The 20645-nt window shown below is 48.9% G+C and overlaps 2 protein-coding genes across 2 annotated transcripts; one reads left to right on the top strand and one right to left on the bottom strand.

The window, feature by feature from the left end:
* The first annotated feature begins 4542 nt into the window (after nt 1-4542).
* Nucleotides 4543-7585, top strand: INSL3 (insulin like 3). The gene is made up of 2 exons (XM_003796551.3): nt 4543-4732; nt 7127-7585. Exons 1-2 carry the CDS (start codon nt 4543-4545, stop codon nt 7330-7332), a joined length of 396 nt encoding a protein of 131 aa, XP_003796599.1. The 3' UTR covers nt 7333-7585.
* Nucleotides 7586-12073: 4488 nt separating this feature from the next.
* B3GNT3 (UDP-GlcNAc:betaGal beta-1,3-N-acetylglucosaminyltransferase 3) lies at nt 12074-14627 on the bottom strand. Its single transcript, XM_003796642.2, has 2 exons — nt 14058-14627; nt 12074-12645 (listed from the first exon to the last, which is right to left on the bottom strand). The coding sequence occupies exons 1-2, from the start codon at nt 14625-14627 to the stop codon at nt 12094-12096; spliced, it is 1122 nt and encodes a 373-aa protein (XP_003796690.1). The 3' UTR covers nt 12074-12093.
* Nucleotides 14628-20645: the final 6018 nt, after the last annotated feature.

Raw genomic sequence — 20645 nt, 5'->3', positions numbered from 1 at the left:
ACTCCTGGGCTTAAGTGATCCTCCTACCCCAGCCTCCAGAATAGCTGGGACTACAGATGCACACCACTGAGTTGGGCTAATTTTTTTATTTTTATTTTTTTTGTAGAGACAAAGTCTTACTTTATTTCCCTCAGTAGAAAGCCATGGTGTCACAGCTCACAGCAACCTCCAACTCATGGGCTTAGGCGATTCTCTTGCCTCAGCCTCCAGAGTAGCTGGGACTATAGGCACCTACCACAACATCCAGATTTTTTTTGTTGCAGTTTGGCTGGGGCCGGGTTCAAATCCACCACCCCAGTATATAGGGCCAGTGTCCAACCCACTGAGCCATAGGCGCCGCCTAAGTTTTCTTTTCTTTCTTTTTATTTTTTTTGAGACAGTCTCACTATGTTGCCCTTGGTAGAGTGCCATGGTGTCACAGTTCACAGCAACCTTAAACTCTTGGGCTTAAGCAATTCTCTTGCCTCAGCGTCCCAAGTAGCTGTGACTACAGGTGCCAAGCACAACGCCCAGATATTTTTTGTTGCAGTTGTCATTGTTTAGCAGGTTTGAGCTGGGTTCAAACCTGCCACCCTCAGTGCACGTGGCCAGCACTGTAACTACTGTGCTACAGGCACTGAGCCAATTTTTCTATTTTTGGTAGAGACAGGGTCTCACTATGTTGCTCAGGCTGGTCTCAAACACGTGGACTCAAGTGATCATTCCACCTGAGACTCCTGAGTAGCTGGGACTACAGGCCTGAGCCATAGCACTTGGCTTTGTGTTTCCTGTCTTATTTCCAATAGGAACTTTAATGTAGCTTTAAATATATAATCTCAGGCTTCTTCCCTATCTCTTTTTCTCTGGAGGAAGCCAAAGACAAGAGCAGTTGCTGCAGTTGGAACTTTGCTTTTTAGGGGAGCCCGTGTGTCTGTTTGGGATCCTGTAAGGGGGCAGGGGAACAAGAGCCCGAAGTCCCAGTCCACCCTAACTGTACGTACATGTCCTTGGGCTTCAGTTCTTTACCTGACCTTACAATAAGATCCTTTTTTTTTGTGTGTGTGTGTGTGTGGTAGAGTCTCACTATGTTGCCCTCAGTAGAGTGCTGTGGCATCACAGCTCACAGCAACCTCAAACCCGTGGGCCCAAGTGATTCTCCTGCCTCAGCCTCCCAAGTAGCTGGGGCTACAGGCACCCGCCACAATGCCCATCCATTTTTTGGTTGTAGTTGTCATTGTCGTTTGGCAGGCCCAGGCTGGGTTCAAACCTGCCAACTCCAGTGTATGTGGCTGGTGCCCTAGCCGCTGAGCTACCGGTGCTGAGCCCAATGGAGTCCTTTTTGTCCTGACTCTCTGAGAGTCAGAAAGGAATGGAACAGAGTCTGATGGGAGCTTTCTGGAAGTCAAGGGAATCAAAGACATTCCTTGGCCAGGCTTGGTGGCTCATGCCTATAATGCTGGCACTCTGGGAGGCTGAAATGGTGGATCACCTGAGCTCAGGAGTTCAAGACCACCTGGAGCAAAGTGAAACATCCCCCCAACCCCATTTCTTCTAAAAATGGAAAAACTAGCCAGGTATTGTGGCAGGCACCTGTAGTTGCAGCTGCTTGGGAGGCTGAGACAAGAGATTGCTGTGAGCTGTGACACCATAGTACTCAATCCCCAGAACCAGTGAGTGAGACTGTGTAAGAAAAGGAAGAAAGAAAGAAGGGAGGGAGGGAAGGAAGGAAGGAAGGGAGGAAGGATGGAAGGAAGGGAAGGAAGGGAGGGAGGAAGGGAGGAAGGAAGGAAGGAAGAGACAGACAAGACCTCATTTCTAAAAATAGCGGGTGTTGTGGCAGGTGCCTATAGTCTCAGCTACCGTGTTTCCCACTGTCTTATATTTATTTTTTCTCAAGAAGACACACTAGGGCTTATTTTCAGGGGATGTCTTATTCTCCGCGCCAAAATGCATGATGTGGCTATGTGGTATATCTGTATCCGCCCATCGCTAGGTCTTATTATTGGGGTAGGGTTTATATTTAATAAATGCACAAATCCTGCTAGGGCTTATTTTTTGGGTAGGACTTATTTTGGGGGAAACACGGTATTTGGGAGGCTGAGGCAAGAGAATTGATTAAGCCCAAGAGTTTGAAACTGCTGTGAGCTGTGATGCCACCACACTCTATGGAGGGCGACATAATGAGACTCTGTCTCAAAAAAAAAAGAAAAAAACAAACACATTCTTGGTAGAGCAGATAGCATGTTCAGGGTAAAGAAGCTGAAAGTAAGGAGGTTGGGAGCCCAGGTGTTGGAGTCCACCATTTTGCCCCTTACATGCTATGATGGGGGGCACACTCATTTTTCTTTCTGGGGTTTCAGGTCTTTTCCCTGTAAAATGGGTAGAGCTTGCTCCTTGGCTGTGCAGAGTCAACTTCCTGTGGCTGGTATGAAGGCATCTTGTGAGGTTAAGCTCCCAGTTCTTCTCACCTGCCTACAAAGGTTGTCTACCACTTTTGCCTTCCTGGAAAACTTATTCATCTCTCAAAACCCCAGCTATCACATCCTTGTGGCCTCCCCTGGTACACCTCCACCACTATCACAGCCCTGTCCTTTCCTCCACTCCAACTCTGACTCTGGGGCTGAGGAAGTGTCTGTCTGTAGCTCTGTCTCCCTTGGTGTGGGGGCTCCTTGGGGACTGGGCTGAGGTCTCAGCACAGGGTGGGCACAGAGGAGGCTCTGGAGTGTTTGTTGGGTAAATAAAGGAACTCAGTGGAAAGATGATTTGTTGCTGAACTTGGGGTGATGGGGAGCCTCACAGGGTATGTGAGCTGATGGGATATGGTTAGGGCTAGGGGTTAGAGACCTCTTAGGGGTCATTGTGGGGGCCTTAGGGCAGGCTGGGGAGGAAGGACAGCTGTGTGGAGCCTTGGCTGGGGCCCTGAGGACAGACTGCCTCCCTCCCAGACCCAGCTGCTGGCCTTGGCTCCAGCCGGGGGGAGCTGATTATGGAATGTTGGTAGATGGAATGAACAGGCTGTTCTGGGGAGATTAGAGGACAAGGCCAAGCTGCAGGAGGGGACCAACATTACTGGGAGCCAGGGCAGCCCCCACACCACACCCATGTGTACCTCAGAACTGCTGGAAAGATATGGAGAGAGAGAACAGAGGGAAGCTGAGAGAGATGAAGTCTGAGAGAAATTCAGATATAGAGACAGAGGTCTCTGTTCCTGTTTCCTTAGCCCCAGAAAAGCCTCTGATTTGGTGGAAAGTGGGAAGGGGCTGCTCTGGGGTCCATGCCAGGTTTCTCCCTGCTTTGGGTGAGGTAGCCTCTCCTCTCACAGCCTCAGTTTCCCTCCTTGGTAAAATGGAGTCGTAAGGTCCCCTAGGACAACCAAGCTGGCACTAGGCAAGTGCTAAGCAAATAAATCCTGCTCTGTTCAGTGCCCTCCAGCCTCTGCCCAGCATGGGGTACCCTGGTGTTAAGGAGGCAGAGCCATGAGTTGCCTCCAGCCCTAGGTGTCAGGTGCCTTTGCTCTGTTCAGCTCCCTGAGACCTTGGGCATCTGGGGTCCCCTCTCTGAGCCTGTTTTCTTATTTTATTTATCTATTATTTTGGAGACAGAGTCTCACTCTGTTGCTCAGGCTAGAGTGCTGTGGCGTCAACATAGCTCACAGCAACCTCAAACTCCTGGGCCTCAGCCTCCCAGGTAGCTGAGACTACAAGAGCCCACCATAACACCTGGCTAATTTTTCTATTTTTAGTAGAAATGGGGTCTCGCTTTTACTCAGGCTGGTCTCAAACTCCTGAGTTCAAGCAATTCACCTATCTCAGCCTTCCAGAGTGCTGGGATTACAGGCGTGACCAACTGCACCCAGCCATTTCCTTACTTGTGCAGCAATAGGGACCAGCCTTGAAGATGCCCACTCCCCTCCACAGATGCAAGATCATTATTTTTTCAGTTTACCTATTTTGCCACCCTTCTTTTCCTCCCCTACCCTTCCCTTCCTTCCTCTCCCTTTCCCCCCCTCTCTCCCTTTCCCTCTCCTCTTTTTTTTTTTTCCTAAGACAGAGTCTTACTCTGTCACCCTGGGTAGAGTGCCCTGGAGTCATTATCGCTCACAGCAACCTCAAACTTCTGGGCTCAAGTGACCCTCAGGCCCCAGCTTCCTGAGTAACTGAGACTACAGGTGTCTGCCACACTGCCCGGCTAATTTTTCTATTTTTAGTAGAAATGGGGTCTCACTCTTGCTCAGGCTGGTCTCTTAACTCCTGAGCTCAAGCCATCCATCTGCCTGGGCCTCCCAGAGTGCTAGGTTACAGGTGTGAGCTACACTCTGTTCCTATTTCACCTCTTTAACACTGTTAAAAATGAATGAACAAAGCGAAATAAAGACTCCTCACCAGCCCAGTTCAGCCAAGGCCCTGGCCCTGGGAGAGGAGCCCTTTCACTGACCCCACCCTTGACTGCCCCCCTTCCCCTCACCCAACACGGAATGCTCTGTCCCCATTCCAAGGCTCCCAGCTGGGGCGGCCTAGGCGCCTATAAGAGGGGTCCCGCCCTGGCTAGGCGCTTCCTACCATCATGGACCCCCGTCTGTCCGTCTGGGCGCTGGTGCTGCTGGGTCCTGCCCTAGTTTTCGCGCTGCACCCTAGTCTTTCCCTGGAGACGCGGGAGAAGTTGTGTGGCCACCACTTCGTGCGCGCTCTGGTGCGCCTGTGCGGTGGCCCGCGCTGGTCCCCCGAGGCGGGGAAATCCTCAGCTGGCGGTGACCGTGAGTAGGGGCAGGCGGGGACTGCACTCCAGGAAGCCTAGGTGGGGCAGGTGCACACGGGTGCAGGTGGGTGTTCAGGGCAGGGGGCTGGCTGGCACCCATGCACCTGGTCTCACCAGTCAGCAGCGTGAACAGTGTGGGCATGCACTCGTGTGTATGTTTGAAAGTCCTTGGAGCGTGAGTCCCCTGTCCTGCCAAAAATAGGGAGAGGCAAACTAAGCAGAGCATTGCGAGTGAACAGTGGGATCTTGTCTTTATTTAAAATGTTAGTATTGGACCAAGCCCGGTGACTCACCCCTATAATCCTATTGATCTGGGAAGCTGAGGAAGGTGGATTCCTGAGCTGACGTATTCTAGACCAGCCTGAGTCAGAGCAAGACCCTGTCTCTAAAAATAGCTGGGCGATGTGGCAGGTGCTTGTACTCCCAGCTACTTGGGAGGCTGAGGCAAGAGAATCACTTGAGCCCAAGTGTTAGAGGTTGCTGTGAGCTATGACGCCACTGCACTCTACCGAGGATGATAAAGTAAGACTGTGTCAAAAAAAAAAAAAAAAGTCAGACTTTTGGCAGGTAGCAGCATGTCTGTAATTCCAGCATTCTTGGAGGCTAAGGCAGGAGGATCACTTAAAGTCTAGAGTTGGAGATCAGCCTGAGCAAGAGTTAGACCTCATGTCTACTAAAATAGAAAAGTTAGTCCGGCCTTGTTGCTGGCACCTGTAGTCCCAGCTACTGGGGAAGCTGAGGCAGGAGGATCACTTGAACCAAGGAGTCTGAGGTTGCTGTGAACTAGGCTGACATCAGGACACTAGCCTGGGCAAGAGAGTAAGACTGTGTCTCAAAAACAAAAAAATCAATTATTTCCGCCTTTAAGAATTTTTGCCTTAATTTTGGGTTTTTAAGGATTGCATTAAAATATATGGCTGTGGGTTTTGTTTTTTTTTTTTTGAGAGAGTCTCACTTTCTTACCCTCAGTAGAGTGTCATGGCATCATAGCTCATAGCAACCTCAAACTCTTGGGCTTAAGTGAGTCTCTTGCCTTAGCCTCCCAAGTAGCTTGGACTATAGGGGCCCACCACAATGCCTGTCTATTTTTTTAGAGATGAGGTCTCACTCTGGCTCAGGCTGGTCTCAAACTCCTGAGTTCAGGCAATCCACCTGCCTCAGCCTCCCAGAGTGCTAGGATTACAGGCATGAGCCACCGCACCCGGCCTTCGCTATGGGTTTTTAAATTTTCATTTCTCTCTCTCTCTCCTTTCTTTCAGTGGGGACTTACTGTGTTGCCCAGGCTGCAGTGTGGTCATGTCACCAGAGCTTAGTGCAGCCGTGAACTCCTGTACTGAAGGGATCTTTCTGCCTCATCCTTTCTGAGCTGCCAGGGCTACATGTATGGACTATACACCCACTAATTAAAAAAAAACAAAAATCAGGTGGCACCTGAGGCTCAGTGAGTAGGGTGCCAGCCCCATATGCCAAGAGTGGTGGGTTCAAACCTGGCCCTGGCCAAATGCAACAAAAAAATATCCGGGCGTTGTAGTAAGCGCCTGTAGTAAGCTCCACACCCTGCCCAGGGAATGTCAGGGTTTCTGAAGCTGCTGACAGGGTCACTTTCCCTAGTGGATCTGAAGGCCAGTGAGGTGCTGAGATCTAACCAGAAACAGACCCACAGACTCCTCAAGGTGCAGAGGTGGCATGTGACACGTATGTTCATGTGTGTGCAGGAAGTAGATACACATAGGGACACACTCCTGCAGTCCCCTCTCTCCTGGAGCCCAGTCCACTAGTGGAGTGCCACACAGGGACATGAAGACACCCATGTGTGTAACACATGTGCACACAACCTTGTCTTCTACACTCTGCATCATGGCCAGGACAAGGGTAAGGTAGCTAGCTACTGGTTAGGCTTGGTGCACACTTGTAATGTCAGTACTTTGGGAAGCCAAGGTGGGAGGATCGCTTAAGGTCAGGAGTTTGAGACCAGTCTGAGCAACATAGTGAGACCCCATCTCAACAAAAACAAAAGATTTCTTTTTTGTTTTTTTTTTAGAGACAGAGTCTCACTTTATCGCCCTCGGTAGAGTGCCCTGGCGGCCCAGCTCACAGCAATCCTTAAGGCCTGAGTTTAGGTGATTCTCTTGCCTCAGCCTCCTGTCCCCACTGTGCACAGCTGGGGACATGGGTGTGGACATAAACTGGGAATAGATGAGGGGATTAAATAGGTGCCTAGCATACAGTAGGAGCTTAATAAGTGCACACTATTTTTTTTTTTAAAATTTGCATCCATGATGAGTGTTTGGTGGGGCACTGGGTGGGATGTCAATGTGCAGGTGTATGCACACATAGTGTGTTGGGGGTGTCCTCTGGGGTCCCTGTTCCCACTGAATTCTGCTGTCTCCAGGTGAACTGCTACAGTGGCTGGAGAGACCACATCTGCTCCATGGGTTGGTGGCTGAGCATGACCCTGCATTGGTACCTGGCCTGCAACTCCTCCCCCAGGCCTCTCACCATCATCGCCATCACCGGGCAGCTACCACCAACCCTGCACACCGCTGCTGTCTCAGTGGCTGCACCCGACAAGACCTGCTGACTCTCTGTCCCTACTAATCCCCTCTTTCAGTGCAGTTTCAGGGGACCCTAAGGCCCAGAAGGTTCTGGTCTGAGTGAGATGGTGTGCTCATCACCTACCCCAAGCCAGTACCACCTGCTTTCTGTGGAGTCAACTGGGGAATAAAACACACCCCCACCAGGGCTTGGAGGCTTCTCACTTCTACAGAGTATAAGGAAAAAAACATCCTCACTCCAGAGGAGTTCCAGATGCTCCCTGCATTTGCAACACCCCTTTTGCGTCACCCTAATAGTAAATAAATAATCTGAAGCAGCTTCTTGCATTTTCTCTAGAAAAAGGGACAAGCCTTGGTTAGCCCCTTTGTGGGCCCGTTCCCCAGCAGCCACAAACATGCCAACACTTCTAGGAGCTTGATGACGACTTGAGAGTCATTGTAATACAAAGTGGGGAAACTGAGGCCCAGGGAAAGGGTGGCTTGCCAAAGTCAGACAGGGAGGGAATGGCTAATTGCAGGACTTGAACTCAGGTCTCTATCCAGGCCCTAGAATGTTGGACATGCCACACAAATGTCTCAATGATAATCACAGCAGGCATTTATTGATCTAACCCGAAATAGTCCTCATTGCATTCTCCCTTCACCTTGAGATGGGGATTGAATGATATGACTCCTTTGTAAGACTAATCAAGCAAGCATTTGACTATGTGACCTATTCACTTTGTTTGTAGGGCTACTGTAACCAATGACCACAAATTGGATGACTTAAAACAAGAATTGATTCTCTTGGGGCAGCGCCTGTGGCTCAGAGGAGTAAGGCACTGGCCCCATATGCCAGAGGTGGCGTGTTCAAGCCCAGCCCTGGCCAAAAACTGCCAAAAAAAAAAAAAAAAAAGAATTGATTTCTCTCGCAGTTCTAGAGGCCAGAGGTCCCAAAGCAAGGTGTCATTAGGGTTGGTTCCTTCTGGAGTCCTTGAGGGAGAATCTGTTCCAAGCTCTTCTCCTAGCTCCCTGCAATCTTTAGGATTACTAGGCTTGTGGCTGTGTCACTCCAATCTGTCTCCAGTATCATACAGCCCTTTCTGCATTTGTTTCCTCTTCTGTCTCTTATAAGGACATTAATCTTTTTTTTTTTTTTTTTTTTGATGCAGAGCCTCAAGCAGTCCCCCTGGGTTGAGTGCTATGGCATCACAGCTCACAGCCCCCTCCAACTCCTGGGCTCAAGCGAGTCTCCTGCCTCAGCCTCCCAAGCAGCTGGGACCACAGGCACCAGCCACAATGCCCAGCTATTTTTTGGTTGCAGCTGTCATTGTTGTTTGGCAGGCCTGGGCTGGATTAGAACCCGCCACCTTAGGTGTATGTGGCTGGCGCCTTAGCCACTTGAGCCACAGGCACCGAGCCAAGGACATTAATCTTTGTTTTGAGATAAGAGTCTCACTCTGCTGCCCTGGGTAGAGTGCCATGGTGTCATCTTAGTTCACAGCAACCTCAACTCGGGCTCAAGCAATCTTCTTACCTGAGCCTCTTCAGCAGCTGGGACTACAGGTGCCCACAAACATGCCTGGCTACTTTCTTTTATTTAATAGAGATGGGGTCTTGCTCTTACTCATGCTGGTCTCAAACTCCTGAGCTCAAGCGTTCCACCCGCTTCAGCCTCCCACAGTGCTTAGAGTCATGAGACACCATACCCAGCCAGGACATTGATCTTTGGATTTAGGGTTCACCCCAATCCAGATGGACTCATTTTGGTCTTTACCTTAATTTCTTCTGTAAAGACTATTTCCAATTGAGGTTCCAGGTAGATATGAATTCTGGTGGGATACTACTCAGTCCAGTGGGGCAGGGGAGCTGGGACTCTCCCCTGAGGGCAGTAGGGAGCCACAGAGGGTGTGTGAATAGGGACAGGCTGAGAGCAGATATGCCTTAGTGCAGTAGTTGTGGCACTAGCCACGAGCACTGAGTCTGGCAGGTTGGAATCTGGCCCGGGCCAGCTAAACAATGGCAACTGCAACAACAACAAAATAGCCTGTATTCCCAGCTACTTGGGAGGCTGAGGCAAGAGAATCACTTAACCCCAAGAGTTAGAGGTTGCTGTGAGCTGTGATGCCATAGCACTCTACCCAGGGTAACAGCTTGAGGCTGTGTCTCAAAAAAAAAGAAAGAAAAAAAGAAACCCTTGCCTCATCTGGGCCTAATTTCTCTTGCCTGGATGCTGCCTCAGCCTCCCCAATGGCCCATCCCCACAGTAGCCACTTTTAAGTTTCTTAAAACTTAAACATCAGTCATGTCATCTCTTTGCTCCAATGGTACCATGACCCTCAAAGTAACACCCTTTCCTCACTTAGCCCATAAGACTCTACATGGCCAGGCCCCATGTGTAACCCTCCATCCTGTTTCCTCTCATCTTTTCCCTATGTCACTCCAGTCTCAAAGACTCCCTGCTTATCCAACCTCAGGGCCGTTGCACATGCTGTGCTCGACACCTCTCAGTTCTCCCTAAGGTCATCTCCTCCTTTTTCTGGCTTCAGCTCAAACATCACCTCTACAGTCCTGGCTCCCTAACCTCCCAGCGAATGCTTGTCCCCATCACCATGTCCTATTGCCTTATTTTAATTCTCTTCAAAGTTCTTACTTCCTATCTGATCATTTATAAATTTGTTTCTCACTATAATGTGGATCAACTGCTGCCTCTTTCCAAGGGAGGGAGAAGTATAGGGCAAGGTGTGTAGAACATAATAGGTGCACAATAAATACTTGTGGATGAGAGGAAAAGGAAGCAGGAGAGTGGCAGAGCCATAGACCCAGTGGGAGATGGCAAGCCTCATGAGAACAGGGGAGGCTGCGTGGTAGCTGGGATGGGATTCAGAAGGGGCCTTCCTGGAAGCAGGTAACTGAGGTGAGCCCCACATCCCACCCAGCTAAGAGCAGTCTCATCCTATGCCTCTCACTCCTAAGCCGGCTGACAAGCCAGTAGCAAGAATACATTTTGGGAAATGATAGCTGAGGGAAATAGGGAGTCATGGAAGGTGTGTGAGATGAGGTCATAGCTGCCTGATAGAAATCCCTGCAGCCGTCTGCCTCATCCATGCCCTATTTTGACTTGTATACAGGGTGGACATAAAGCAATTTAAAATAGTTGCAACTATGTAATTTTTGTGCAATTTAAAATAGTTGCAACTTTAAATTGCACATGAACTTTATGTCCACCCTGTATACTTTCTACTGGAAGACTTTTGGGAATCAATGTAGACTACTATCTGTTCTGTTCAAACTTGTAATTTGCTTTTGTATTATTATTTTTACTTTTTAGAGGCAGAGTCTCATTTTGTCCCCCTTGGTAGAGTGCTGTGGCGTCACAGCTCAAAGCAACCTCCAGTTCTTGGGCTTAGGTGATTCTCTTGCCTCAGCCTCTCGAGTAGCTGGGACTATAGGCGCCCGCCACAACGCCAGTGATGTTTTTGTTGCAGTTCGGCCAGGGCCAGGTTCAAACCTGCCACCCTTGGTATATGGGGACACTGCCCATAATTTGCTTTCTTAAAAAAAGATATCTCCAGGTCTTCACATAACTTTTTTTTTTTTTTTGAGACAGAGCCTTAAGCTATCCCCCTGGGTAGAGTGCCGTAGCATCACAGCTCACAGCAACCTCCAACTCTTGGGCTCAAGTGAGTCTCCTGCCTCTGCCTCCCAAGAAGCTGGGACCACAGGCGCCCGCCACAACACCTGGCTATTTTTTGGTTACAGCCGTCATTGTTGTTTGGCAGGCCTGGGCTGGATTAGAACCCGCCACCATAGGTGTATGTGGCTGGAGCCTTAGCCAATTGAGCCACAAGTGCTGAGCCCACATAACTTTTTATTCCCTGAGGGCCCTCTCCCTTGACACCCTATCCCTAATCGCAATGCCTACAAAGCCTGAGTCCCAGACATCACAGGGGGTCACGGGGTCACTGGCTCACTTTCATCTCTCCAATCTGTGAAATGCACTGGGCCACCTGAGGACCTGAGTCTCTCTCTGGGTACAAGGTTGTGTGCATACTGGCCTTGGGTCCATTGAAAACCTGAGCCCACTGCTGCTCCTGGAATTCTGGGGTAGCACAGATGTGGGGGCTGAGTCCTGCTGGAGACTTCTGAAATGCTTCAATTCCCACAGTCTTGAGTGGTCAGCTGCTTCCCTCCTCTGCCTAACACTCCAGTCACCTAAGCTTTTGAAATCACAAGGAGAAGGTGATTCTATTCCATGGCCTCTCCCCTCTGTTGAGGGTTCCAAACCCACAAAGGAACTGAGAGTAGGACCCCTTTTTCCTAGGATGAAAAATATTTCTCACTTCAGCTATATGTGGGCACAGGAGTTTCTGGTTAGCCTCCAAGCATGGCCAGAACTTATCCACCATTAAGCCACTGCAGGCTCAACACCAACAGAAGCTAATCACTGCTTGGGGTCCAATCTATGACTAAGATCAGTGCTGGGAAGTGAGACCTTGACCCAAATAGAATGGCTGAAGGCATCCACAGCTGGAACCCTTATGGAGGTGCTTCTGCTATTAGCTGTCATGGAAAAGAAATGACATTTTCAGAGTTCCTCCAGCCATCCAAGGAGGATACTGGAGCATGGACCAGGTGGGTTTTGAGGGATATGAAGGAACTGGCTAACCATTCAATGAACAGTCACTCATCAAATCTTCCCTGGCACTCCCCTATGCCTGGCCCACTTAGGATGGCAAATGTCTCAGCTTCCTAGAAGGAAGGTGATGCTTCTCTCTAGGGGAGGGGAGACAGCAGTCCCGAGGTTGGGGACACTGACACCGCCTCAGTAGACATGTTTCTGTTTGGTACAGTTGAGGTCAGGTTGCTTCAGCGCATCCCACATGAGCAGCATCTCATATGGTAGGAAGCGGTGCACCAGGAGCAGCTCCCGATAGAAGCAGGGGTCAAAGGAGGACAGGCGTTGAGAGGGGGCCTGTATGCCGGCTGTGCGGATACCACTGTGTGAGGCAGGCTTTAGTCCCTCAAGGTTTAGACACATACCCAGGAAGACATCATCAATGGGAAAGAGGTCCAGGACACGGGCAGCCCGGCGCAGGGCAGCAGCTGTGAATTGGGACAGTAGGAAGCCCCCACCCCCACAGTAGGGTGGGTATTTCTCCTCTTTAGTCACCAACTTTGATACATAGTACTTGCTCCATTGAGCCCGGATGGGGCCCACATTTTGGATCAGGTGGCCCACAAAGAGGTGGTGACCTGGGTTATGGCCCTGCAGGTAAGAGACCATGTTGTCTGTGTTCGCAAAGACATCATCGTCCCCGTTGAGTACGAAGCTGGCATTGGTGCACCTTGTCTCCTGCCACTGTAGAAACAGCACCTGTGGTGGGGTGAGTAGGGCACGCTGGCTTGAGGGCTGGAGAAATCTGCCTTGGGCCCCTGTTGGCCACCCCAGCCCAGTGAGCCCAGGAAAAGATGTGTCCCCAGTCAGGCCTGGGTTTGAAGCCAGGCCTGGGGGTAACTTGGGAAACCCTCTCTGTGCCTCAGTTTCCAACTTTCCAAACAGGCCTCATCAGAAATCCTACCTTCAAGAGTGCTAGGGATTCATGGAGGTAATGTCCTGTAAAGCACCAATGCTTGAAAATTGTCATATTTACGTTATTGTCATGTTTCCCAACTCTACCTGGCCATGCCCTGTTGTTAAATAATCATTTGTATGATTGTGATTTAAGATCTACCCCCCCCCTCACTGTACTCTGGGCTCCCCCAGGGTGGGGACTATATCTCCCCTACACATCTCCCCAGCAGCCAGAGTGGGGATGGTGCTTCATAGCACTGGACTTATATTTGTCAAATTGATGTAAACCACTCACTTTTGTGTTTTAACAACTCTGTGTGTTGAGAGGTCCTGGTCTTAGCCTTAGCTTCGCCCATAATCACCTACATGGACTGGAAATTTGCTGCACGCCAGGCACTATGCTTGCCTAGCACTTGTTTCACCTTGAATCCTAAATGCAACCTTAGGAGGCAGGTGTGGTCCTTGTTCACAGATAAGGGAATGGAGCTTCTCCAGAGAAAAGTACACTAAGCAAAGTCATGCGCAGAGAAGCACCACAGGAGCCCTTGAACCCAGGCTCATCTCTGCCTATCACTAGCAGGAACCGGCACTGCAGGCCCCTCTGACATGTCTCTACTCGGTTTGTTCTACTGAGGCCCAAGGGTGGGTCCCCAGAGCCTCCAATTCCTCATCTGCCGATAGGCAGGATTTTCTTACCTCTTGTGAGTTGTCCATCAAAAAGGTCTTCATAGAGCACCTACTGTGTGCCTATTCTAGGCACTAGGGATAGAGAAGTGAAACATGTACAGACAGAACCAAAATGAATAAATGAAATGTCTCTCCTGTCATTGCCAAGGTTAGCTGAGTGCCAGGTACTGGTCCAGGTGCCTTATAAATGCTATCTCCTGTAATCCTCATAGCAGCCCTCAGAGGTGGATGAATCTAATTCCTATCTCATTTTCCAGGTGAGGAAACTGAGGCACAGAGAATAAATTCCTCCAAGGTCAAATAGCAAAAGAGGCTGAGCCTGGATTCAAACCTGTGTCAAGATTAAGATCTGTGCTGGTAACCTCATGCCCCTCAACCCTTCCTCCCAGCCTCCCCTGGAGGTCACCACAAGGCCAAGCAGGCCAGTAGAGAGGTAAGATGTGGCCGAGGGGACCCTCAGAGGAAGTGGTGGTAATTTGGGCAGGAAGGACAGATGGCCCTAATTAGGTGACCTCAGTCCTGCCCACCTGCTTGAGTGTGAGGTTGAAGAAGGAATCATGGAAGTCCCACTGCAGGATGTCACCGTGCACCTGTGCCTCCATCTCCAGCAGCCGGTTCACCTTGAGGGCCTGGTGGGGACTGGAGGCCGTGCCTACTAGGAAGAGGCGGCGCAGCCGCACGCCGTGCACCTGGCGCTCCTGGCCCCACGTGCGCCGCACCAGTTCCCGGCGCTCATAGTTGCTGGGAGAGGACTTGATGGCTAACAGCAGGAAGACTGGCTCCTTGCACTTTTCCAGGGACACGTCCTGCAGCAGAGGGAATTTGCGGCAGTGTTTGTACAGCAGGAAATTACGAATGTGCTGTGGCTCCTTGTCGAAGTCCGGGTGGGAGGCCACAGAGGTGTTGGCCTGGCACTTAGCCAGATAAGGGCGATTGGGTGGAGTGGGCCAGGACAGAGCTTTGGGGGTGGCTGGCGGCTTCTCAGAAACCTCACAGATGGATGGTGATTCACGCAGACTGGACAGCAGGAGGAAAGTGAAGGTGCCCACAGCCAAAACAAGGCACATGTCAGGTCGCAGGTGCCGGGGACACTTCATCCTGGCCAGGCCTGGTCCCGAGAAGGTCTGAGGAGCCCCCTCAGCGGCTCCTGTGGGGAGAACAATGCTTATTGGATGTTCCGATGGGCAAAGGCTTTCCTTGAACTACCAGTTAGGCAGGTTGTCAAAAATAGTGAAATTCACCCCCCACTTATTCTCTCCAGCCCCTTCATCATCCCTACCCATACTGGCTCTGACAGTTGGCCAGGCCCTGCTGGAGATTAAATATTTTTACCATCACCTCATTTTACAGGAAAAACTGAGAACCAGCTGTACCAAGGTGGGAACCTTCAGACTTAACATACTCAGAATTTCCCCCATCCAAACTGGTCTTCACGTTCCTGCCTCAGAGGTGACCCAGGAACCTTCCCTAGGGAGCCAGAGAACTCTTTTATCAGATGAGAGCTGCCAGAGTCCTTCCTGCTTCCCTTTTCACTAGGAAACTCTGAGCTCTGAGTACTGTGTCCTGGCTTGGCACCTGTAGTTCAGCAGCTAGGGTGCCAGCCACATACACTAGAGCTGGCGGGTTTGAATCCAACCCGGGCCTACCAAACAATGACAACTACAACCAAAAAAAAAAAAAAAATAGCCGGGCGTTGTGGCAGGTGCCTGTAGTCACAGCTACTTGGGAGGCTGAGGCAAAAGAATGGCTTAAGCCCAAGAGTTTGAGGTTGCTGTGAGCTGTGATGCCATGGCACTCTACCCAGGGCAACATAGTGAGACTCTGTGGCAAAAAAAAAAAAAAAAGTACTATGTCCTGAGCATGGGCCCTGGCACTTCACAGGCTCCTCAGGCCCAGCATGTCTCAAATGAAGCTGTCTTCCTTAGCAAACTCCTGTTATTCCCTTAAAGTTCATCTCAAATGATCTATCCTCCAGGAATTCCACAGGAAGAGTCTTAGTTTCCTGTCTGGTTCTTGAAATCCCTTTCTCCCCACCTGATCCCATGGTGGTATCTGTGTCTGGCTTTGTCTTCCCCTGACTAGCAGGCAGGAATTTAAGGGTTCTAGTACGACCCAGCATCAGGCAGATACATGGGGGAAGTGGGGAGTGTGTGATGAATTTGTGAGTAAAAGTGAATTAATTCAGTTTCTCTCTGGCCAACTCTTACAAATCCTTCAAAACCCTAGCTCTAATGGCTCCTCCTTCTAGAAACTTCCCCTTCTCCACCGTCCTCAACCTTCCTTCCAGATCCCTTCCCCAGGCTTCCCTGAACTCCTCCATTACCTTTTTGTCTAGAAAGATAGTGTCTGTTTTGTCCTCCAGCTCTGAATTAGAGGATCTAATAGGCATCCAATGAGTGTTTATTGAGTGAATATGTAAACCTCAGCACTTACCTCAGGCTGCCTTGGGGTCTCCTCTGTCTCTCAATGGCACCTGAAACAATGTGGCAGGCTCTGTTGGACCCCTTTATCCGAGTGGCATTACCTACTTGCTGGGAGTAAGGAAGAGGTAACTTTCTGTTTCTATCTGGAGCTGCAAATTGGTGTTAGAGCTGGGGACAGGGATTCACTTCCTAATTTCTGCTATGCTCATCCCTCTTCCTGTGTACTGGCTAGCCAAGGTCTTTTGGGCCAGATAAGTAAGTGCAGCCTCAGAACATGGCTCAGATCCTGCCCCAGAAGTTCTGCTGTGTGGGCTTAAGAAGAGAACTTAACCTCTCTGAGTATCAATGTAAAACAGAAAGAATCAAATCTATGTAAAAGGACTTTTGTGGGGATTTTATCCTCTGACACTCAGGACATGGTCCTACCTCAGGACCTTTGCACAGGCTGTTTCCGCTGCTTGGAATGCTCTTCCTAGATCTCTGCAAAAACCCCTCCAATTTCATTCCCATCTTTGCTCAAATGTCCCCTTCTTAGGAAGATCTCTGCAGGACATATCATCTCATTGGCATTCCTGATCCTTCACCCTATTCTACTTTTTTCTTTTTTCTGAGATAAGGTCTTGCTCTATTGCCCAGGCTGGAGTGTACTTGTGTAATCATGGCTCATTGCAACCTTAAAATCCTGGGCTCAAGCAATCCTCCTGCCTTGGCCTCCTGAGTAGCTGGAACTACAGACGCATACCACCACAGCTGGCTAATTTTTAATAAGAAACTCAAAACAAGGGTCACTTTGAAAACCAGGGTGTGAGCAAAGAACCTTGGTAGAGGTTTATAAAAGTTCACCATATGTGGTATTTATCAGATTATTGTTTACATATTTTATTTATTTATTTATTATTTATTTAAGACAGTCTCATTCTGTCACCTGGGCTAGAGTGCAATGGCATTATCATAGCTCACTACAGCCTTGAGCTCTGAGGCTTAAGCATTCCTCCTACCTCAGCCTCTGGAGTAGCTCAGACTACAGGTGCATGCAATATCACACCTGGCTAATTTTTCTATTTTTTGTAGAGATGGAGTCTCACTCTTGCTCAGGCTAGTCTTGAACTCTTGGCTTCAAGCAATCCTACCACTTTGGCTTCCTAGAGTGCTAAGATTACAGTGAGACACTGTGCCCACTCCATTCACATATTTATTAAACATTTATTAAATGTCTGTAATTCTAGCACTCTGGGAGGCCGAGGTGGCAGATCATTCAAGCTCAGGAATTCAAAACCAGCCTGAGCAAAAGGGAAACCCTGTCCCTAAAAGTAGCCAGGTGTTGTGGCAGGTGCCTGTAGTCCCAACAACTTGGGAGACTGAGGCAGAAGGATCACTTAAGCCCAAGAGTTTGAAGTTGCTGTAAGCTTTGACACCATGGCACTCTGCCAAGGGCAACAAAGTGAGACTTTGTCTCAAAAAAATTTTTGTTAAATGTAAAATTAAACCTAAATGACTAAGGATCAGGTCATGGGGAACATGTTTTCTAAGTTTTCAATAAGGGTTCAAAAACAAAGGGAGATACCTCAGCAAATACAAATATTTACAACTTGGAGAAACTTACCATTGGGGAGAGAGGAATGAGTAGTGGTAAAACCAGTAACTGGTTCCTATGACTGGGATTGGGGTGAGGGCAAAATAGAACCTCTTAGGGGTAGTAGTTTGGCTTTAACTGATTCCATTAATGCTTGTTCTTTTCCTTGCAGTTTCTTTCTTGTTGATTTGTAAGAACTCTTTACTTATGAAGAGTAGTTTCATGTTCTGTGGTATCAGCTACCCACAGTCAACTATAGTCTGAAAATATTAAATGAAAAATTCTGGAAATAAACAATTTACAGTTTTAAATTTCATGCTGTTCTGAGTAGCATGATAAAATTCATGCTGCCCCATATGGGACATGACTCCTTCCTTTAGCCAGGTTATCTATGCCGTATATGCTCCCTGTATATATCCCAGCTGTATATGCTGTATAGTCTCAGTGATCAGATCACTGTCACAGTATTGCAGTGCAAAGTGCTAGTGTTCAAGTAACCTTTCTTTTACTTAATAATAGTCTCAAAGTGCAAGAACAGAGGTGCTAGGAATTTAGATATGCCAAAGAGAAGATATCAAGGCTTCCTGTACGTGAAAAGGTGAAAGTTCTGAACTTAATAAGGAAAGAAAAAATCCACACTGAGGTTGCTAAGATCATGATATGAATAAATCATCAGGCGGCACCTGTGGCTCAGTGAGTAGGGCGCTGGCCTCATATGCCAAGGGTGGCAGGTTCAAACCCGGCCCTGGCCAAACTGCAACAAAAAATATCTGGGTGTTATGGCAGGCGCCTGTAGTCCCAGCTACTTGGGAGGCTGAGGGAAGAGAATCACCTAAGACCAGGAGTTGGAGATTGCTGTGAGCTGTGTGATGCCACAGCACTCTACTGAGGGCAATAAAGTGAGACTTTGTCTCTATAAAAAAAAAAATGGTGAATAAATCATCTATCCATGAAACTGTGAAGAAGGAAAAAGAAATTTGTGCTAGTTTTCCTATCACATATCAAACTGCAAAAGTTACAGCCACAGTGGGTGATGAGTGCTTAGTTAAGATGGGAAGGCATGAAGAGATGCATTCTGATGGCAATCAGGTTCAGTCCTATCCATGGTTTCAGGCATCCAATGGGGGTCTTGGAATGTAGCCTCCTTGGATAAAGGAAAATTATTGTACTCTCTGTTGGTTACTTCTTTTTCTCCCAATCTATTGTTTCTCTATTTTATTTTTTTGAGACAGGATCTCGCTCTTTTACCCAGGCCAGACTGTAGTGGCATCATCATAGTTTGCTGCACCCTCAAACTATTGGGCTCAAGTAATCCTCCTGCCTTAGTTTCCCCCCTCCCCCCTTTTTTGGATCAGGTCTCACTATGTTGCCCAGGCTAGTCTTGAACTTCTGGCCTCAAGCAATCTTCCTACCTTGGTCTCTCAAAGTGCCAGGATTACAGGTATAGCCACTGTCCCAGTCCAATGGTTTTTCCAAATGGAGGGGTACTCCATCACTCCTACAGGTTCTTGGTGGGGCCTGAGCAGCTCAAGGGAGGGTAGTGAGGGAAGAGGCTTGCTTCCCTTTTTGTTCACTAGAACTTATTAATGCAATCACAATCCTCTTCCCTTTTCCATGCACTAAATATTCCACTCATTTGGTCCCTTAAAACCTCAAGCAAGAAATGTTGCTCTTCTTAGAGTCAGCCTCATCTGTGTACTAGGTCCGGGCTTCCCTTTCAGCAAGGCTGAGATTGCTGAGGATTCACTAGTTCGTCCAATAAACTTTACTGGATGCCTCTCTGGGCTGTGCTACAGGCAGTGATCAACCTGTCCTCTTGGGTCTTACTGGCAGAAGGGGCTGGACCCCAATTCCTACAATGGGAGATGCTGGGGCTTGGGGACTCAGCACCAGGCCAGAAGGACAAGTTACCTCTTGATATTACCTACTTCAGGACATCCAGCAGCAACTCTGGGGCCTTTGCTGGATGGGGTTGGGGGGTTGATAGGAAGCCCCTCCCAGGCCTTGGTCAAGTCTCTGACCTCCCCAAGATTCTACTGCTCACCTTCTCTAGGTCTCATTGTAAAATGGGATGATTTGACTTGTTGAAACCCAAATTGCTTCTTCCTCTGAAGTCTGAAGTTTTCAGTGTCTGAATAACTTGGAAAGAATCGACATTCCCATTTTATAGATGGGGAATTGAGGCTCAGAGAATAGTCCCGAGGTGGCCCAGTGAGCACCTCACATTGCCATGTAAACAACTCAGTTGCATCCAGCTTCCTCAGCCCCAAGAAAGTCTTAGCAGCTCTGATCCCAAAACACACATATGAAAGTTAATCATTCTTCCAATAAGTATGTGCTTGGTGCTTCTGAGGAACCTGAAAAGCCTCAACCCTGGATCTGCTCCTTCTAGGAGCTCCCAGTCTAGGGGTAGACAAGGCCAAATACATGTTGGGGGTCAGGGCTAGGCTAGAAGGGATTGGGATATTGAAGTTGAGTCTTTGAAGGATGTGTAGGAGTTCACTAAGGAGAGTGCAAGTGGAGGAAAGAGCAAATGGAAAAGTGTGGAGGGAAAAGAAAGTCTCATTCAAGGAAGCTTATGTAGTTTATTTCACTGAAAACCATACATAGTTTATTTGGGGGAGTAGGGACTGGACCCTATAAAAATTTAGAATGTCAGGATAAGAAATCTCATCCTGTGCTGTCTTTGGGGGATGATGGGGAGCTATAGAGTTGTGTGAACAAGGAGGGGTGAGGGCAGATTCATTGTTAAATGGTCTTTCTGAGGCTGGCATAGTGCCAGGCTGGACTATGGGCACCCAGGGAGTAGGCGAAGCTTAAAGTTGAGGCTCAGGTAGGCAGGCAAGAGGAATTCCCTCTCCCATCACAGGCCAGGTAAGAAAACTGAGTCCCATTTTTAGTGGATGATGTGAGGCTCTGATTAGTGCTCACTGTGGGGGGAAAAAACTGGGTCCTACACCCTATGTTGAAGGATTGAGCGTTCGAGAAAGTCCCATCCCTGGGGAGAGCCCAAAAGGCCCTTTTGGACCCTGCATCCAGACTCTGAGAGAAGACACTGGCTTCATACAATGTCAGATTTTAACCCCATTCCACAGGCATCTAGGACCCATGTGGGGGGG

The sequence above is a fragment of the Otolemur garnettii genome, unplaced genomic scaffold (assembly GCF_000181295.1).
Source record: "Otolemur garnettii isolate 467f Iridium unplaced genomic scaffold, OtoGar3 scaffold00105, whole genome shotgun sequence".
Classification (NCBI taxonomy): Eukaryota; Metazoa; Chordata; class Mammalia; order Primates; family Galagidae; genus Otolemur; species Otolemur garnettii.
Note: the sequence above shows the minus strand (reverse complement) of the source record. Positions and strands in the feature narration are given on the sequence as shown.